The 15718-nt window shown below is 34.9% G+C and overlaps 1 protein-coding gene across 4 annotated transcripts in view; it reads right to left on the bottom strand.

The window, feature by feature from the left end:
• The window catches only part of LOC107727265 (mitogen-activated protein kinase kinase kinase kinase 2-like), a 40074-nt gene that overhangs the window by 20386 nt on the left and 3970 nt on the right, over positions 1-15718 (bottom strand). For all 4 annotated transcript variants that reach the window (XR_001638340.1, XR_001638339.1, XM_016537075.1 and 1 more), the window contains exons 6-24: positions 13942-13989; positions 13737-13779; positions 13547-13619; positions 12321-12452; positions 11457-11519; positions 11285-11366; positions 11035-11145; positions 8599-8674; positions 6961-7019; positions 6839-6885; positions 5958-5996; positions 5250-5283; positions 4887-5178; positions 3884-4002; positions 3445-3483; positions 3270-3354; positions 2711-2790; positions 2375-2435; positions 2150-2273 (exon numbers count right to left, since the gene is read on the bottom strand). Coding sequence is in view for 2 of the 4 variants with exons in the window: in XM_016537075.1 (XP_016392561.1) it covers positions 2150-2273; positions 2375-2435; positions 2711-2790; positions 3270-3354; positions 3445-3483; positions 3884-4002; positions 4887-5178; positions 5250-5283; positions 5958-5996; positions 6839-6885; positions 6961-7019; positions 8599-8674; positions 11035-11145; positions 11285-11366; positions 11457-11519; positions 12321-12452; positions 13547-13619; positions 13737-13779; positions 13942-13989 (1607 nt within the window). In the remaining 2 variants the exon portion in view is untranslated. The remainder of the gene's footprint in view (positions 1-2149; positions 2274-2374; positions 2436-2710; positions 2791-3269; positions 3355-3444; positions 3484-3883; positions 4003-4886; positions 5179-5249; positions 5284-5957; positions 5997-6838; positions 6886-6960; positions 7020-8598; positions 8675-11034; positions 11146-11284; positions 11367-11456; positions 11520-12320; positions 12453-13546; positions 13620-13736; positions 13780-13941; positions 13990-15718) is intronic.

Genomic DNA, 15718 nt, shown 5'->3' with positions numbered 1-15718 from the left:
TATATAAATTTTATTTTTTTTTTTTCAATTTGAATATGTTTTAAAATGAAATGTATTCCTGTAATCAAAGCTGAATTTTCAGATTAATTACTTCAGTCTTCAGTGTCTCATGATCCTTCAGAAATCATTCTAATATTTGCTGCTCAAGAAACATTTCTTAATATTATTAATGCTGAAAAACAGATGTGCTGCTTAATATTTTTGTGGAAAATTTGATACATTTATTCAATATTCTTTGATGAATAAAAAGTTAAAAAGAACAACATTGATTTGAAATAAAAATATTTCACATTATAAATGGTTTACTGTCACTTTTGGTCAATTGAATGCATTCTTGCTGAATAAAAGTATTAATTCTTTAAGAAAAAATCCCCAATGACCCCAAACTTTTAAACAATCGTTACTTAATAGGTTACACATCACCTTTAAAATGTAAATTGAATGAATACTGTGTGTATAACCCTGAAAAGATGTCTCATCTCCAAAGTAGAGAGACAGCAAAATCTCAGCTACTGCACTTATTTGGCTAAAAATAATATAAAAATTAAATTTTTGGTTTTAGAAATGTGTAGAAATGTGATTTCCTAAAGGGATCATGAAGTGAGAAATCAAAATTCCCTTGATCTTTTGACAAATAAGAGGTCATTGTACTTTAAAAACAGCCTGTAAGTTTCAAAACTCAAAACTTTCTTGTTATTCTAAAAACAGCTTATATTGAAGCCAATCTGCCAAAACGACAGGTTGTGGAATTTGCCACTTTATGACATAATAGTGTGGCTAAACCCCACCTCCGCAGAAGATCATCAACGCCTGCTTCTACATCACTGCCTGTTTAGCCCCTCCCACCGATTCACGCATGTAGTGTAAATAACGAGAGAAGCAAACGATAAAGATGCTCCGAAGTCAACAAGACGTAGTGCTAGGCCTGGGCGATAAAACGGTATCGATATTTATCGACGGTACACCTTCTTCGATAACGATATAAACATGTTCGATATAGCGCACAATATAGGCACGTGCAATGAGTGACGCAGACAGCACACACAAACACATGCTGAATATATAAAACATTAGAAATTAGATATTTGTTTAATTTTTATTGTGTGTTTGACTTTTAAAACAAAAAATATTTGTTGTTTGTCTCAATAAATTGGGTTAATTTAAAAATACAGTGGTTAAATATAAACTTTTTTTTTCTATTGCTCTTTGTTTTAAAAAAAGGTTATAAAAAATGTCAATAATTATCAATACCGAACGATATGAAACATTATATCGTTGATATATTTTTTCAGCTATATCGCCCAGCCCTACGCAGTGCAGTGCCAAGTTGTGGAAAAATACAATCTTTGCATTGCCTTCCTTCTGACCCCAACATTAGGAAAGAGTGGATGAACTTTAATTTTAATGAATTTTAATTTAACCACGTCAGTAAGAACTTGGTCCTTTGTTCACTTCATTTCACCGTGGATTTGTTTACAAACAAGGCACAATGCGACGCAGGATTTTCAGAGAAATTGAAAGACAATGCTGTGCTGAATATATTGGATCCGACAGTTTGTCGCACCACACAAGTGTGAGTAACTGTTTTTTATTACGTGGTCACTTATTGCTTTGTCTGTTAATACAGATCGTTTGAAATGTACTGAGTATTTATGTGTTTTTAACCTAAATCACAGCAGCGTCCATCTATGAAGGATATAGGCTGTCAAACATACACAACTGTTAGCCAATCATAGCAGTGGGCGTTTACTTCCGAGTCTACAATCCGCCACGCCTACTCAAACAGAGCGTTCCGATGAGGGGTCAAAACAGGACGGAAAACAGCCTATTACTTCTAAATTATGATGTTTTTGATGTAAAAATCTTGATAACATTATAAGTGGCCCTCAGAGAACGGTACAAAATAATAAAACGGCAATTCATGACCCCTTTAAAACAATTATTCAATTATTGTTTATAAACAGTGTTAGAGTCTACTTTATTGTAAGATCAGACCAACTGAAGGAAGACGTTTAAATGAGCAAAATGTTGCTCTTTGTGGGTTTTAGTTTTAACCCAGTGTGTCGGTCTCAACCAAGAATAATAGTTCATGTAACCTCATGAATGACCATCATGTGCATTCACAGATAAACTGTTGAATTCGACAAACCTTGCGCTTATCTTTGTGCTCAAGCGGTGTGCATTCATCACCAGATGCCCCTGTCTACGCTGCATATTCCTGCGGTACTCAAAGAGGGCCGGCAGACTATGAGAAGTCAACTGTGATGACTTCCCTGTGGACAGAGGACAGCAGGGTAACCAGCCAGAGAGTTAATGAAGACATCAGATCTTTGTGGTACATTAAATGCGGTCATATTAGTAACATTGCACATGCCTGAGATGGACATAAGGACATTGTTCATCACGTACAACCAACTGCATCTCTGAGGAAGCAACTGGAAAAGAAAGAAAATCTCACACACTCTTTCATGAGATATTTGCTCTAGTAAATTATGGAAGCCTGTTTCCACAGTACAAAAAAAAAAATAGAAAGGTAATTGTGAAAATTGTGAGATATAACTTTATGTACCTTTGTATATTTTGTATTTTGTAATGGTGCCTTTATGTCATATTGTGACTTTATTTCTTATTTTGAACTTTTTTCTTGATTTTTTTACTCTGAAACAATTAAAGGGTCCACAAATAAATAGAGAAAAAACAATATGGCTACCTTTTCCATGGTGTCCTCATGGAGCTCATTGAGGTTGAGAGTGTAGATGCCCTCCTCAGCACCCAGCATAAGGTATTGATCTACGAGTAAATATCAGCATATCGGCCTTGTTATTATAACCAAAGTCGAAACAGACACTGTTGCAAGTAAAATGAATAGAAATGAGTTTATATATACTGTATATACACACACAATTATAAACACATTATAACAATAAACAAATAGTGCTTTGAGTATCTGAGAGTGCTTTAAATATAAGAACGTTTCCAGACAAGGGCAGTGAGGGATTGTTCTCTTTTTCTCAGCATTATTGCTATATGTTTATTTCTGATAAGAGACAGCAGCAGATCTAATAGGCTGTATTCACACTAATCTATTTTAACACACACGCTATTTTGTCCTGCTACTGCCCTTTTATTTCACTCTAACCACAAAACCATATGCAAGTTTATATACTTGTTCGATGGTTTTCAGTGTGTTTGTGTGCAATTGGCAGCAAGCAGAATACGGCTGTCTCTAGTGCTCACAATTCCATTATCTAAAACGCTGCAAACTTTACCTCTAGTCTTTGGTAGAACCCATGTAACAGCACATTGAGTCTTTAACGGACAGCCGTTGAATACTTTAGAGAAGCAGGCCCCCATCTGGAAGAAAATGTATAATTCATTACAGAACAATAAGCATGAAATTAGAACACGCAATAGAATTAGAATCACGTGATTCTCTGTACTTACATGCACTTGTGGTGTAGGTGGCAGTCCATGGACAACTTTCTGGAATCGATGAAAACAGAATGAAGTGTGAGTGACCAATGAAAGTCTGCCATTGTTTGGTCCAGAGGTGGCCACATTTTTAATACAAAGGGCCAAAACTTGACTGAAGGCCATGGGTCAATAGTAAATATTGCATTATATTGAACTATAGTATATTAAAATGTATAACATTAGATTTTTTTAATGCAAAAAATGTTAAAACAAAAATATAAATTAGAAATGAAGATGTTTCAATGGCCTGATTTTTCTTTCTATTGTGATATGGCATGACAGGCCAAATTAAAGGTCATCTCAGGCAACTTTGGCCAGCAGTCCCTGGTTTGGACCCTCCGACAGACTCTCATCAAGTCATGAAGGTTAAATATGATTTGACCGGTGTGATTTTTTTTAATTTACTCACCAAGTCGTCTGGTTTCCTCCTGAGAGTGCTCCATTCTGGAGAGAGATGGGGGTCATGTGGGGGAAAATGACTCCTGGTTCCTCCTGGGTCTGGAGCGACAGAGCTCTCTGCTTTCAAACCTGTTGAACACAGCGGCTGCATCAGTGTTTGGATTTTAGGCTGGTATTACTGGGGTTCCACTAACTCTATATTAATCTCACTGGGTGGTGTGGCCTAACAGTTCAACATATGGGATGAAAACCCAGAAACCTCAAACCATGAAATTGCTTTGCAGTTGCTAATGGGTTCTGAATGGTTTTATAAATGTGTTGCTATATGGTTGCTAGGGTGTTATGAGTGGGTTTTAAGTGTGTTGTTACATGGTTGCTAAGGTGTTCTAAAATGTCTTCTAAAGCTCTGAAGTGGATTTGTGAGCATGCAGAGCTTTAAAAATAATATCCATAGTTTTGAGCGGTGAGTGAATTCTGACGAACGTGAACGCAATGGTCAATCAGAGGTGTGCAGGAAATCCACAAATATGATTAGCTACATTGCTCAACACATTGTAAAAAGAAACTTTTGATGCTCTCCAGAGCGCAAACACAAATACGCACCGGAGAGGTTGCCAAATCTGTTTCGCCAGTATCCTGTTATTACGGTTTCAACTGAGGGTGAAACTAGCAAACTACAGTGGTGTGTGTAAGAAAAATACTAATATTATAAACTTTTTAAACCATCGTTTCTGGTTCATCTAAAGAAGTAAGTCATAGGTGAGAAGGCATGAGGGGAAGTTAAATGATTAGAGAATTTTCATTTTTGGGTGGAGTATCCCTTTAACAGCATAAAAGCACAAAGCATATAGAGTTATGTGCAGAAGTGTAGGCTATTAGTGATGTTGGTCTTAATGTCCATTTAACATCACTAAAACTAATTAGTAAAACAGAACTGTTCTCTAAAACAGAGGTATTCTGCTTTAAAAGTGTGGTCATTAGTACATGCTCATAATTTGACGTATATATCTCACCTTCAGTTGGTGTTGAACAAAGGGAACCTAGACTGGTGGAATGACTGAGGAAGGAGGAGTTTGTGAGGAGTGACAGGTCAGAGAGCGTCGAACCAATCAGCAAAGCGGATTCGCTGATTAGGGCGGGGTTAGAGTCAGGGGCGGGGCCCTTCAGAGGCGTGGAGCCAATAAGAGGCGAGGAGAGGGAACAGGGAGTGGGAGCTTTTCTCTCTTGATTGGTGACTGTTGTTGATTGGGGAGAAGAGACCACTCTCTTCACCGTCCCATATTTATTCTCTTCATCCAGTGAGTGCTGTGGATTAAACACACATAAATTCAGTTATTCTAGAAGACATTTGACTTTTCCAACTTTGATTTCATTACCTCAGCTGAAGAGCCTCTTTTTATAGTCAAACTCCTGCAAAAGAGGAAGCAGAATGTTAGACATTTCATCATTTTAGTGATGAAAATCTAATTAGCTAATTAAAAATTAATTAGCATATTTGTATTGTTTTTCTAGTCCAAAATATATAAAAATCATATTTCTCTGATATGCAAAACTGTAAGGTATTAACAAGGTGGTAACCAAATAGGCTATATTTGGGGGACCAAAGGGGTAAAATAAAAAAATAAAAAATCTTTTTAAATACAAGTATAGCATTTAATATTTTTGATTTACTGTAAGTGTATAATATAATTATTTTCTAAATGTTTAATTAACCACAAAAGTTATGCAAATGGATATTTTCATTCTACTGAACAGATATCAAATTTGACTAGAGGTAACCATAGAAACAATCAACTATACATAAGTACTCTCATTATTTATCACTTCATTATAGATTAATATCACAAGTGTATAAAAAAATAAAAAAACTTAAAAGTATAGTTAACATGTGGATATTTGTGCCAAAGGGAACCTATAAAGGCAAATTGTATGTGAGACGAACCTTGTTCTATTTATCTATTTTTACTAGTAACAACAAAAATCTGATTCAGAATGTTTTTGCAGTGTACATTTATAATGATGAGCAACAATAGTTAGCTTTGTCTGAATCTGTGTCAAGACATAAAAAAAAAAAGCCAGATCACCTTTCCATCAAGGCCTCTTCCACACACTCTAACAAACTCCTGCAAAATAAATAGTAAAAAAAAGCAATGCAACCCTTAAAACTCCTGTTTCTGAGACGGTCATATTAGTGCTTCTTAATACCTTAATTTAACAAGAAATGTATCCAATTAAAGGGGTCCTATTATGCTCTTTTACAAAGTCTTGATTTTGTTTTGGGGGTGTACTAGAACATGCTCTCATGCTTGGTGGTTCGAAAAACGCATTATTTTTCACATAATTTACATTATTAAAATACCTTTCTCCCCATCCTGGCACAAACGGCTCGATTAGTTCCGGCTTTGATGAACTTCTTCATCGTCTCGTCTGATGCACTCAACCAAGCGTTCTAACCACAACCTCGCCCCTTCTGCAGCAGCACTTCTTCTTCGTCGTCTCGTCTGATGCACTCACTCAACCAAGCGTTCTAACCACAACCTCGCCCCTCCCCACCCCCCAACCATTCGAATTTCTGTAGGCGGGAATTATTTTTAATGATATTCTAATGGGCCGCTTTGTGATATCACAAAGCCCGGAAAACAAATGCTGTAGTCCAAACGAGCCGTTCGTTGTAGTTCTTGAAAAGGGATTTTTTAAAAACAAAATATCTCCCTTTGGAGTGGACTTTGAGATTTGTAACTTTCTAGATACTTTTTATGCCCAAACATACACACTACACACTGACTAAAATTTAAAAAGTGAAAAAGCATAATAGGACCCCTTTAAATTTTGAACAGTGATTGGAGGATGTCAAACCCCTCAGCCAATCAATATTTATGAATGACCTAGATGCATTAGCACATCAAACTCAACATTTACTACTGACACCATTATTTTAGACGGGCAAGAGTGAAATATAACCCACGGTGAGTCCTTGTCCGCACTGATAGAGCTCCAGTCATCATACGCCCCCTAATGAAGAACAGGAAACCAATAAGTAATTCCATAAGCATTGTTTTATCATTTCTTTCAAATGTTTATTCTCACCAGATCAGGACAGGGATCCATCTCTTTTCTCATGGGTGGTCCAAACTTCACGTGATCAACTGGAAAACAGAAAAAGCGATAATCACCAGCTCTTGAACCAATCAGAATCACTGTATTCAACTGCAGCATGCTTCCCCTTTCACATACAATCGTGTGGTAGGAGTATAACGCGCCACTTTCTATAGTATTGTCTGCGTGACCCTCTAACATGCAGATTTGGATGCACACTCATGCATTCATGAACCTAAAGACAAACTCAGAAACACACACAATACGTCCTTTCATAGCTCTAGAGTGGCTTTTCAATTACAATAGAGCCTGTTGTCCAGCTAACCTTGGCTTGTGGCTTGCTGTAATCTTCCAAACCACAACAATTGCGCTCACTGACTAATGTCACATTCTTAGTCACTCCTGATTAGCCGTTTACTACGTGTGAGGTGAGGTCATAACGGTCATATTACTCTAGAGTCCTGTCATTACACTGTTAGAGAGGATATGACGAGTCACTGCAAATTTCAGAAGCAACTTTAAAAGGGTCATTTAAAGAAAAAGCTTTTGAAATAAAAGAGTTTTAATGTAAATTGTTGACAGCACTGACACTATCTGATGAGAACAATACTTGAACTGAATTGAGCTGGATGACAACACTATTGTCTTCTGCAGCGCTGCTTTATAGCTGAATCAAATTTGTTTCATAATTTTGCAACATTGACACTTATCGAACTGAATGGTATCAACACTGAACTGACTTGCGCTGAATAACAACACTATTGTCTTCTGTAGAGCTGCTCTCATATCTGATGAAGTTTGAATCATTCTGTTATTTTTTCCGCATTAAAACTATTTGTATCATATAAAGCGCTGTATTTAAGTCAAGGTGACTTGACTTAAATATGTTTTAACTTTCAGAACTCAAAGCTTATTGAAATCAAGTTGCAAAAATCAGATTTTTGTAACATTAAAAGGGTACATTAATGATTGACATTTACATAACACAGTAAACACCGTGTATTTGTGAATGCAGTTAATCATTTTGATGTTGTTAATCATTGCACACGCAAAGTGAATGTTTACATGGTATGCTTAAATACCAAAAAAGGTCACTTAAAGGGATGGTTCACCAAAAAAATGAAAATTCTGTCATCACTTACTCATCGTCATGTCAAAAACAGAAAATATTTTGAAGAACGTTGCTGCATCATAGCACACAGAATTCCATTGTATGGACAAAAAAAAACAACACAGATGCAGTTTTTGAATAACATGACCGTTAATAAATGACCGAATTTTCATTTTTGAGTGAACTGTCCCTTTAATTGTAAAGGTCAGCGAGAGGATAGTAAATGCTCATGAAAAACTAAATCACATTTATAGTGCAAAAAACATTGTCTGACACTATAAGCAGACCTCTGGTACAAATCTAAAATTATTGATTTAAAAAATGTATGATATTACCAACTTAGTTCATAAAATGGTTGTTTAGTAACTGGAATATGTTAAAAGGTTATGTGGTGTTTCTGAGCAAAACTAAATCTAAAATTCATCTAATCTGCCATTTGGATGCAATAACATACTGCTAAGATCACTAATAACAAAAAGATAGTTTTTTTTTTTACTGTGTATTAGATTATGACTCACATTGCTCTTCAGACCGAGTTCTCTGAACGGGAAGTTTCGCTAGGGAATGAATCTTATCAGGTAGGACGCTACACGTCTGTAAACACACAGACACATAATCCATGGACATAATCTCTAAAGTCACATGAAGATCTTTTACCTTACAGCAGAGGGCTTCAACCCTGCTCCTGGGGACCCACTGTCCTGCAGAGTTCAACCCTAATCAAACAGGATCACTTGGGAATAAACAGGCAGGTGTGCTGAAGCAGGCTGGAAATGAACTTTGCAGGACAGTGGGTCTCCAGGAGCAGGGTTGAAGACCTCTGCCTTACAGTAAACAACCACAGTACAGATAAGTAATGTTAAAAAATGTCACATGTCAGCTTAAAGCCATGGTACTGTCTATGTACCATTTTGGTGTTTGATTGTTTGAGTATTAAAGGTGAAGTGTGTAGTCTTTTGTACCATTCGTGGCACCAAATAGAACTGCAAAAATAATGATTCCTGGGTCGATGACAAATGAGCTTTAAGAAACATACTCTTTGTATTCATCATATAGTTTTTAAGTGTTTAAAAAATAAAAATAAAATAATAATAAACATAATAAAATATAAAAAATGACTTGTAAACAAGTCAAAAGAGATAACTTGTTTTCTAATAAATAAAAAATAAATTTTGTATATTTTGAAAATGTGTTCAGACCTCAGTCGTTATTTTCAAACATGCTATAAATGTATATTTTTATATTATAAATGTATATTTTTCAAGCTAAAAAGTGCTTGTGTTTGTTTTGTAAAGCAAATCACACATTTATTTGATTTTATATTTATTTATAATAAAAAATAGTGTTTCAACATCATTACATTATTTTGGGGGTTACACCACACCACAGCCTTATTATTATAATTAATTATTATTATTATTATTTTTTTTTTTTTAACAAAACTGTTTCATTTTTTCTAAGAATTAATGCCATACATGTATATTTTTATATTATAAATGCATATTTTTCAAGCTAAAAAGTGTTTGTAAAGCAAATCACACATTTATTTGATGATTTTATATTTATTTATAATAATTATTGTTTCAACATCATAACATTACTTTGGGGGGTACACCACACCACAGCCTTATTATTATAATGAATTCATTATTATTATTATTATTATTATAATTTTTTAACAAAACGGTTTAATTTTTTTCTAAGAATTAATGCCATACATGTATGTTTTTATATTATAAATGTATATTTTTCAAGCTAAAAAGTGCTTTTGTTTGTTTTGTAAAGCAAATCACACATTTATTTGATGATTTTATATTTATTTATAATAAAAAATATTGTTTCAACATCATTACATTATTTTGGGGGTTACACCACAGCCTTATTATTAGAATTAATTATTATTATAATTCTTTTAACAAAACCGTTTCATTTTTTTTAAGAATTAATGCCATTTATGTATATTTTTATATTATAAATGTATATTTTATGCTATTTTTGCTTGTTTTGTAAAGCAAATCACACATTTATTTGATGATTTTATATTTATTAATAATAAAAATTATTGTTTCAACATCATAACATTATTTTGGGGGTTAAACCACACCACAGCCTTATTATTATAATTAATTATTATTATTATTATTTTTTTTTTTTTAACAAAACTGTTTCATTTTTTCTAAGAATTAATGCCATACATGTATATTTTTATATTATAAATGCATATTTTTCAAGCTAAAAAGTGTTTGTAAAGCAAATCACACATTTATTTGATGATTTTATATTTATTTATAATAATTATTGTTTCAACATCATAACATTACTTTGGGGGGTACACCACACCACAGCCTTATTATTATAATGAATTTCATATTAAAAAGTGCTTTTGTTTGTTTTGTAAAGCAAATCACACATTTATTTGATGATTTTATATTTATTAATAATAAAAATTATTGTTTCAACATCATAACATTATTTTGGGGGTTACACCACACCACCGCCTTATTATTATAATTAATTATTATTGTTTTTTTTAACAAAACTGTTTCATTTTTCTAAGAATTAATCCTTTTTCAGGTTTTATTTTTTCTTTATTTTGATATCAGAATTGTTGTATGACTTGATGCTCCCCAAAATAATTCCAAAATTAAATTTCTTTTATAATTTCGAATAAATTAATAGATCTGGATAAACAAATGAGCATTATGTCATTGATCCCGTTTCCAACAGGTTTTCTAAATATGATGGAGATGTTGGGCCATTCAAACAAACAGCTGTTTTAAGCACCACAGAGCCACAGTTTCTACCCTTTTAGCCTAGTTCTCACACTGAAATAGAATCGGGAGAAAGTATTTTAACATTAAAAGCATTACACACTTCAGCTTTAATCGAAAGTGCTCTGAAATAACACATGTTTCCCCATTTGAAAGGAAATCTCTTCATTACGCTCCACTCACCTCCAGGTCACTCTCATCCATAGTGTGTGTCTGTTGCAGATCAGGGTTATTGACGGCGTCCAGCAGCTCTATAACAAGGTTACGTGTGAGGAGCTGCGTGACAAAAGCGTGCTGAAAAGACAGAGGAAACAAAAATGATATGATTCCAGTAATAAGACAGTATCGAGAGCCCCTACAGTACATTAAAGATAAACCACAAGGATATCACATCATTAAAATGATATTCAACACGGATATAGTTAACATGTACCTGTAGGATTTTTTCTGCTGTCGGCCTTTTCCGAGGGCTCTTTGTGAGAGCCATTTTAATGAAGTTGTGAAATTCTGTGGACCTGATAAATGAGCTTGCTTTTATTGAACCGAATACTTTGTTATTTATGCAAAGACGAGGGAAATCAACAGTTACATTTTATGCATATTACCATTTGTTCTTGTCTTTGAGTTTGGGAGGCTGAAAACTGCTCTTGGACATCAGCATCAAAGCTCTGAGGGCGAAACAACAAAGACGTTTTTGTTCTCTGACGCCAAATCTCATTTCGACCTTTCAACCTAAAGGACAATGTCTATGAAACGTTGCGTCTTTTTGTTTGAGTTTTAGACAAGCTTTCATCACTCTTTGCAGCATGTGAAAACATGTTTCGCGTTTGCCAAGGGGTCAAGGTTTGACTGGCTTAAAGGAACACTCCATTATTTTTGAAAATAGGCTCCTTTTCCAACTCCCCTAGAGTTAAACAGTTGAGTTTTACCGTTTTCGAATCCATTCAGCCAATCTCCGGGTCTGGCGGTAGCACTTTTAGCTGTAGCTTAGCATAGATCATTGAATTGGATTAGACTGTTAGCATCTCGCTCAAAAATGACCCAAGAGTTTCTATATTTTTCCTATTTAAAACTCAACTCTTCTGTAGTTACATCGTGTACTAAGATCGACGGAAAATGAAAAGTTGCGATTTTCTAGGACGATATGGCTAAGAACTATACTCTTATTCCGGCGTAATAATCAAGGAACTTTGCTGCTAAGTGCTACCGCCAGACCCGGAGATCGGCTGAATGGATTTGAAAACGGTAAAACTCAACTCTTTAACTCTAGGGGAGTTGGAAAATGAGCCAATTTTCAAAAATAGTGGAGTGTTCCTTTAAACTGAGATGAAATTAGCAAAACAAATGAAATCGCTTACTGTACCTTTAACAAAAGTGAATGTCTTTTGTAGTGTGACTACTATCAAAGGGTGTTAGTCCTTTTGCAAGGGTTTACATGCGTGTCTATTTGTGTGTGTGTGTGTTCACACCTCATAGGGTGTAGGTCAAACATGGGCGGCTGCAGCTCTCCTAGTTCAATAGCTGTGATACCCACAGCCCAGATGTCACACAGCTGGTTATAACCTCCTTTCCTTTCCACTGCTGCAACCTCTGGGGCCATCCTGAGAGAAAGCCATCACGGTAAAATATAAAAGAAGCAAATAACAAAGCAATAACAGATGGGATTTTTAATATGGCTCATTGTTTTTACACAAAATGGATTTAAATAAGCATAAATAAATTCATTTCCAATTCTTTTATATACACCACCATTTCAGTTTTTTTAAAGGGGTGGTTCAGTGGTTTTTCTCTAGGCTTGATTATGGTTATGGGGTGCAATCTAACATGTGTTAATGCTTCGTTTTTTTTAAAAACGCATTATTTTTCACATTATTTACCTTTATTCCACACCGTTCTGTCCCTTCGCTGAGAAACACGCTGATCATTTCCTTCTTTTATGAAGCCCCTCCCTCAGAAATAGGCGATGGGCTCTGATTGGTTAGCTAGCCCAGTGTGTTGTGAATGGCTAAACCGCCTCTAGTGCGCGTCTAAACGTCCTGCCTCTCACCTCAGCGGCATGTGCTCCGGTTGTATTGTAAACAAGGCAATTTTAAAAGACGATATCTCCGTTTGCATTGAACTTTCAGCTTCGTAACTTTAACAAACTTCGTAACTTCGTAACTTTATCTGCATATTGTTTATGCTCAAACAGCAACATTACACACTAACTAACATTAAAAAAGTGAAATCGCAATGAACCACCCCTTTAAAGAAATTAATATTTTTATTCTGAAAAGATGCATTAAATTGATCACAAGTGAAGACATTTATAATGTTAACAAAGAATCCGGAAAACAATATATCATTGTTTACACAAACATATTAAGCAGCTCAACCATTTTCAACTGTGATAATAATAAGAGATGTTTCTTGAGCAGCAAATCAGCATATTAGAATAATTTCTGAAGGATCATGTGACTCAAGACTGGAGTAATGATGCTGAAAATTCAGCTTCACATCACAAATATAAATTACATTTGAAAATATATTAAAGTAGAAAACAGTTATTTTAAATTGTAATAATATTTTATATTATGGTTTCTACTGTATTTTTAATCAAATAAGTGCAGTCTTACTGACCCCAATCGTTTGAACGGTACTGTAAAAATATTTTTTTTTATTAAATAGCACAGTGTTTACAATCTTGCTGACTCACCAGTATGGCGTCCCGATAAAGGACTTTCTCTTAGCAACAGATGCGTTGATCTCAGCTGCCACTCCAAAATCCGCTGACAGACAGAGAGGAGACAAAAGCCCACATTGAAGAGATTTATGGTGTATTAATTAATACATGCATAAGTGTGTTTACATGTGAGGGTTTGAGACAGGGGTAAACCCAGACTGACCTAGTTTGACATCTCCTCGCTCTGTCAAGAGGATGTTGGCACCCTGTGGGCAACCAAGAAGGACACAATGAGCACATCCACGGTATCATCTTACATGCATTATTGTCCTATAAAGAAACTCACTCATATACAGATGAACTCTAATAATGTATATCAAACACTATGTGGCAACATGGTTATAGGCAATAATGGCTTGTAAAATTACTTTTATGTCTCTATGCATTTTTCCCGCTTGATGGAGATGATGTAGACCCTGTAAACAGAAAACAATTGTGAAAAATACATCATAAATGGGCTTTACACATATGAAATGATTAACCTAGTGTAATTTTTAACCTTTCTAACCCTGATTAATAATTATTCCTGGGTAGAAAGGTATTAAGATTTCACACTGTACATTTGAAAAGGTTAACACTTTTATTTGCATATTTATAAGAATTCGCTGTCCAAACAACAACTGGTGAATAGAACCCCATCCTTGTCAGTTTTATATGGCACTAAGTTACAATACAGAAAAAAGATCTGCCACTATTGCTGTTACATCTGAACTTTTATATTTTGTCTGATACAAATAAGAGCGATAACCAATAAATGGCTGATATTAAAATTCTGTTTTAAGTTTTATTTAAATTATAAACGTAAAACATCAAAAACTAAAATGAATAATTTGAAATGTTAAAAGTGTATTTACATTACACATTATAATTCACGGTATGAAAAATGCATTTGGAAAATTATGGATTTAAAAAAAAATTATTTTGTGATTTTCTAAATATTACATTTAACAGTTTTTCTTAAATTACTATAATTTAATATTTTATATTATAGTGATATTGAAGATTTACTTTGTATAAATAATTAATAATTAAGTTAATAACACTGGCTGGGAAAGTACAGCAAGCATGCAATGAGCATGCACCCTTTTTAGAAATGCCTCAACGTAAATCAAATTATCATCGCTATAACTGATGCAATTGCTATTTACTTTAACAGTTTCCCTCAGATGCAGAAACTAAACACAGCATGTGGAAGTTTCTGTGACTGTACATGAATATTTAACGAGGGGAGCATTGTTTAGTTTATGATCGATTGTCTGTTGCTAAACAACTCGCCACAAAATTCTAGCACTATATTGTTGTAACATTGTACACCTTTGGCACCGCATTTCAGGGTTTGTGCCGCTTTTAGCTCCCTTCGAAGAATGGGAACCAAACAACATTGGAGTCTCAAAAAAGAATGTTTGGTAACCACACAGTTTCTGGTCCCCATTGACTTCCATAGTATTTTTTTTTATCCATATTATGGAAGTCAGTGAGGACCAGCAACTGTTTGGTTACCGACATTCTTTGAAATATCTTCTTTTGTGTTTAGCAGAAGAAAGAAATTCATACAGGTTTGGAACAACATGAGGGTGAGTAAATGATGGCAGAATGCTATTTTTTGGGTGAACTGTCCCTTTAAGGAAAGACAACAACAACAACAAAATGACTAGAATAATTGAAAAATAACATAATTGAAATCCCTTCCTATTGCCTCATGAACCTTATGCCGAGTTCACACTGCACGATTTTAGCCCGATTTTTCACTCGCCGACAGGTTTTGCGAAAACCATAGACTCCCCATGTTAAAATGCCCAACTTTACAACAGAAAAAGACATGTTTACAGCCTGGTTCAAAAAATGATTTGGGTCTATATAGCAAATTTTGCCCTTCATGACAACTGTGAAGGGGGTGAATTTTTTTATAACTCATCCGTTTAAATTATATTAAGCCTTAAAGTTCTGCATAATTAAGGGCGTGGCCACTTGAGTGACAGGTGGATTGCCGCTGCTGTCACCGGCGTTGAGCTCGGTGGGTGTGGTTTCAGCAACCAGCTCCCGCCTCTTTGCACATTTTCGATTATCTGGGAGTGACGCGCGGTGACGCACTGCCAAGATGGCGACGGCCAGCTCCGCCCACTTTTGAGCTTCAAAAACACTCTT

Source organism: Sinocyclocheilus rhinocerous, unplaced genomic scaffold (genome assembly GCF_001515625.1).
Source record: "Sinocyclocheilus rhinocerous isolate Xijiao unplaced genomic scaffold, SAMN03320098_v1.1 scaffold95, whole genome shotgun sequence".
NCBI lineage: Eukaryota > Metazoa > Chordata > Actinopteri > Cypriniformes > Cyprinidae > Sinocyclocheilus > Sinocyclocheilus rhinocerous.
The sequence above is the reverse complement of the archived record's forward strand: the minus strand, read 5'-3'. Positions and strand labels throughout refer to the sequence as shown.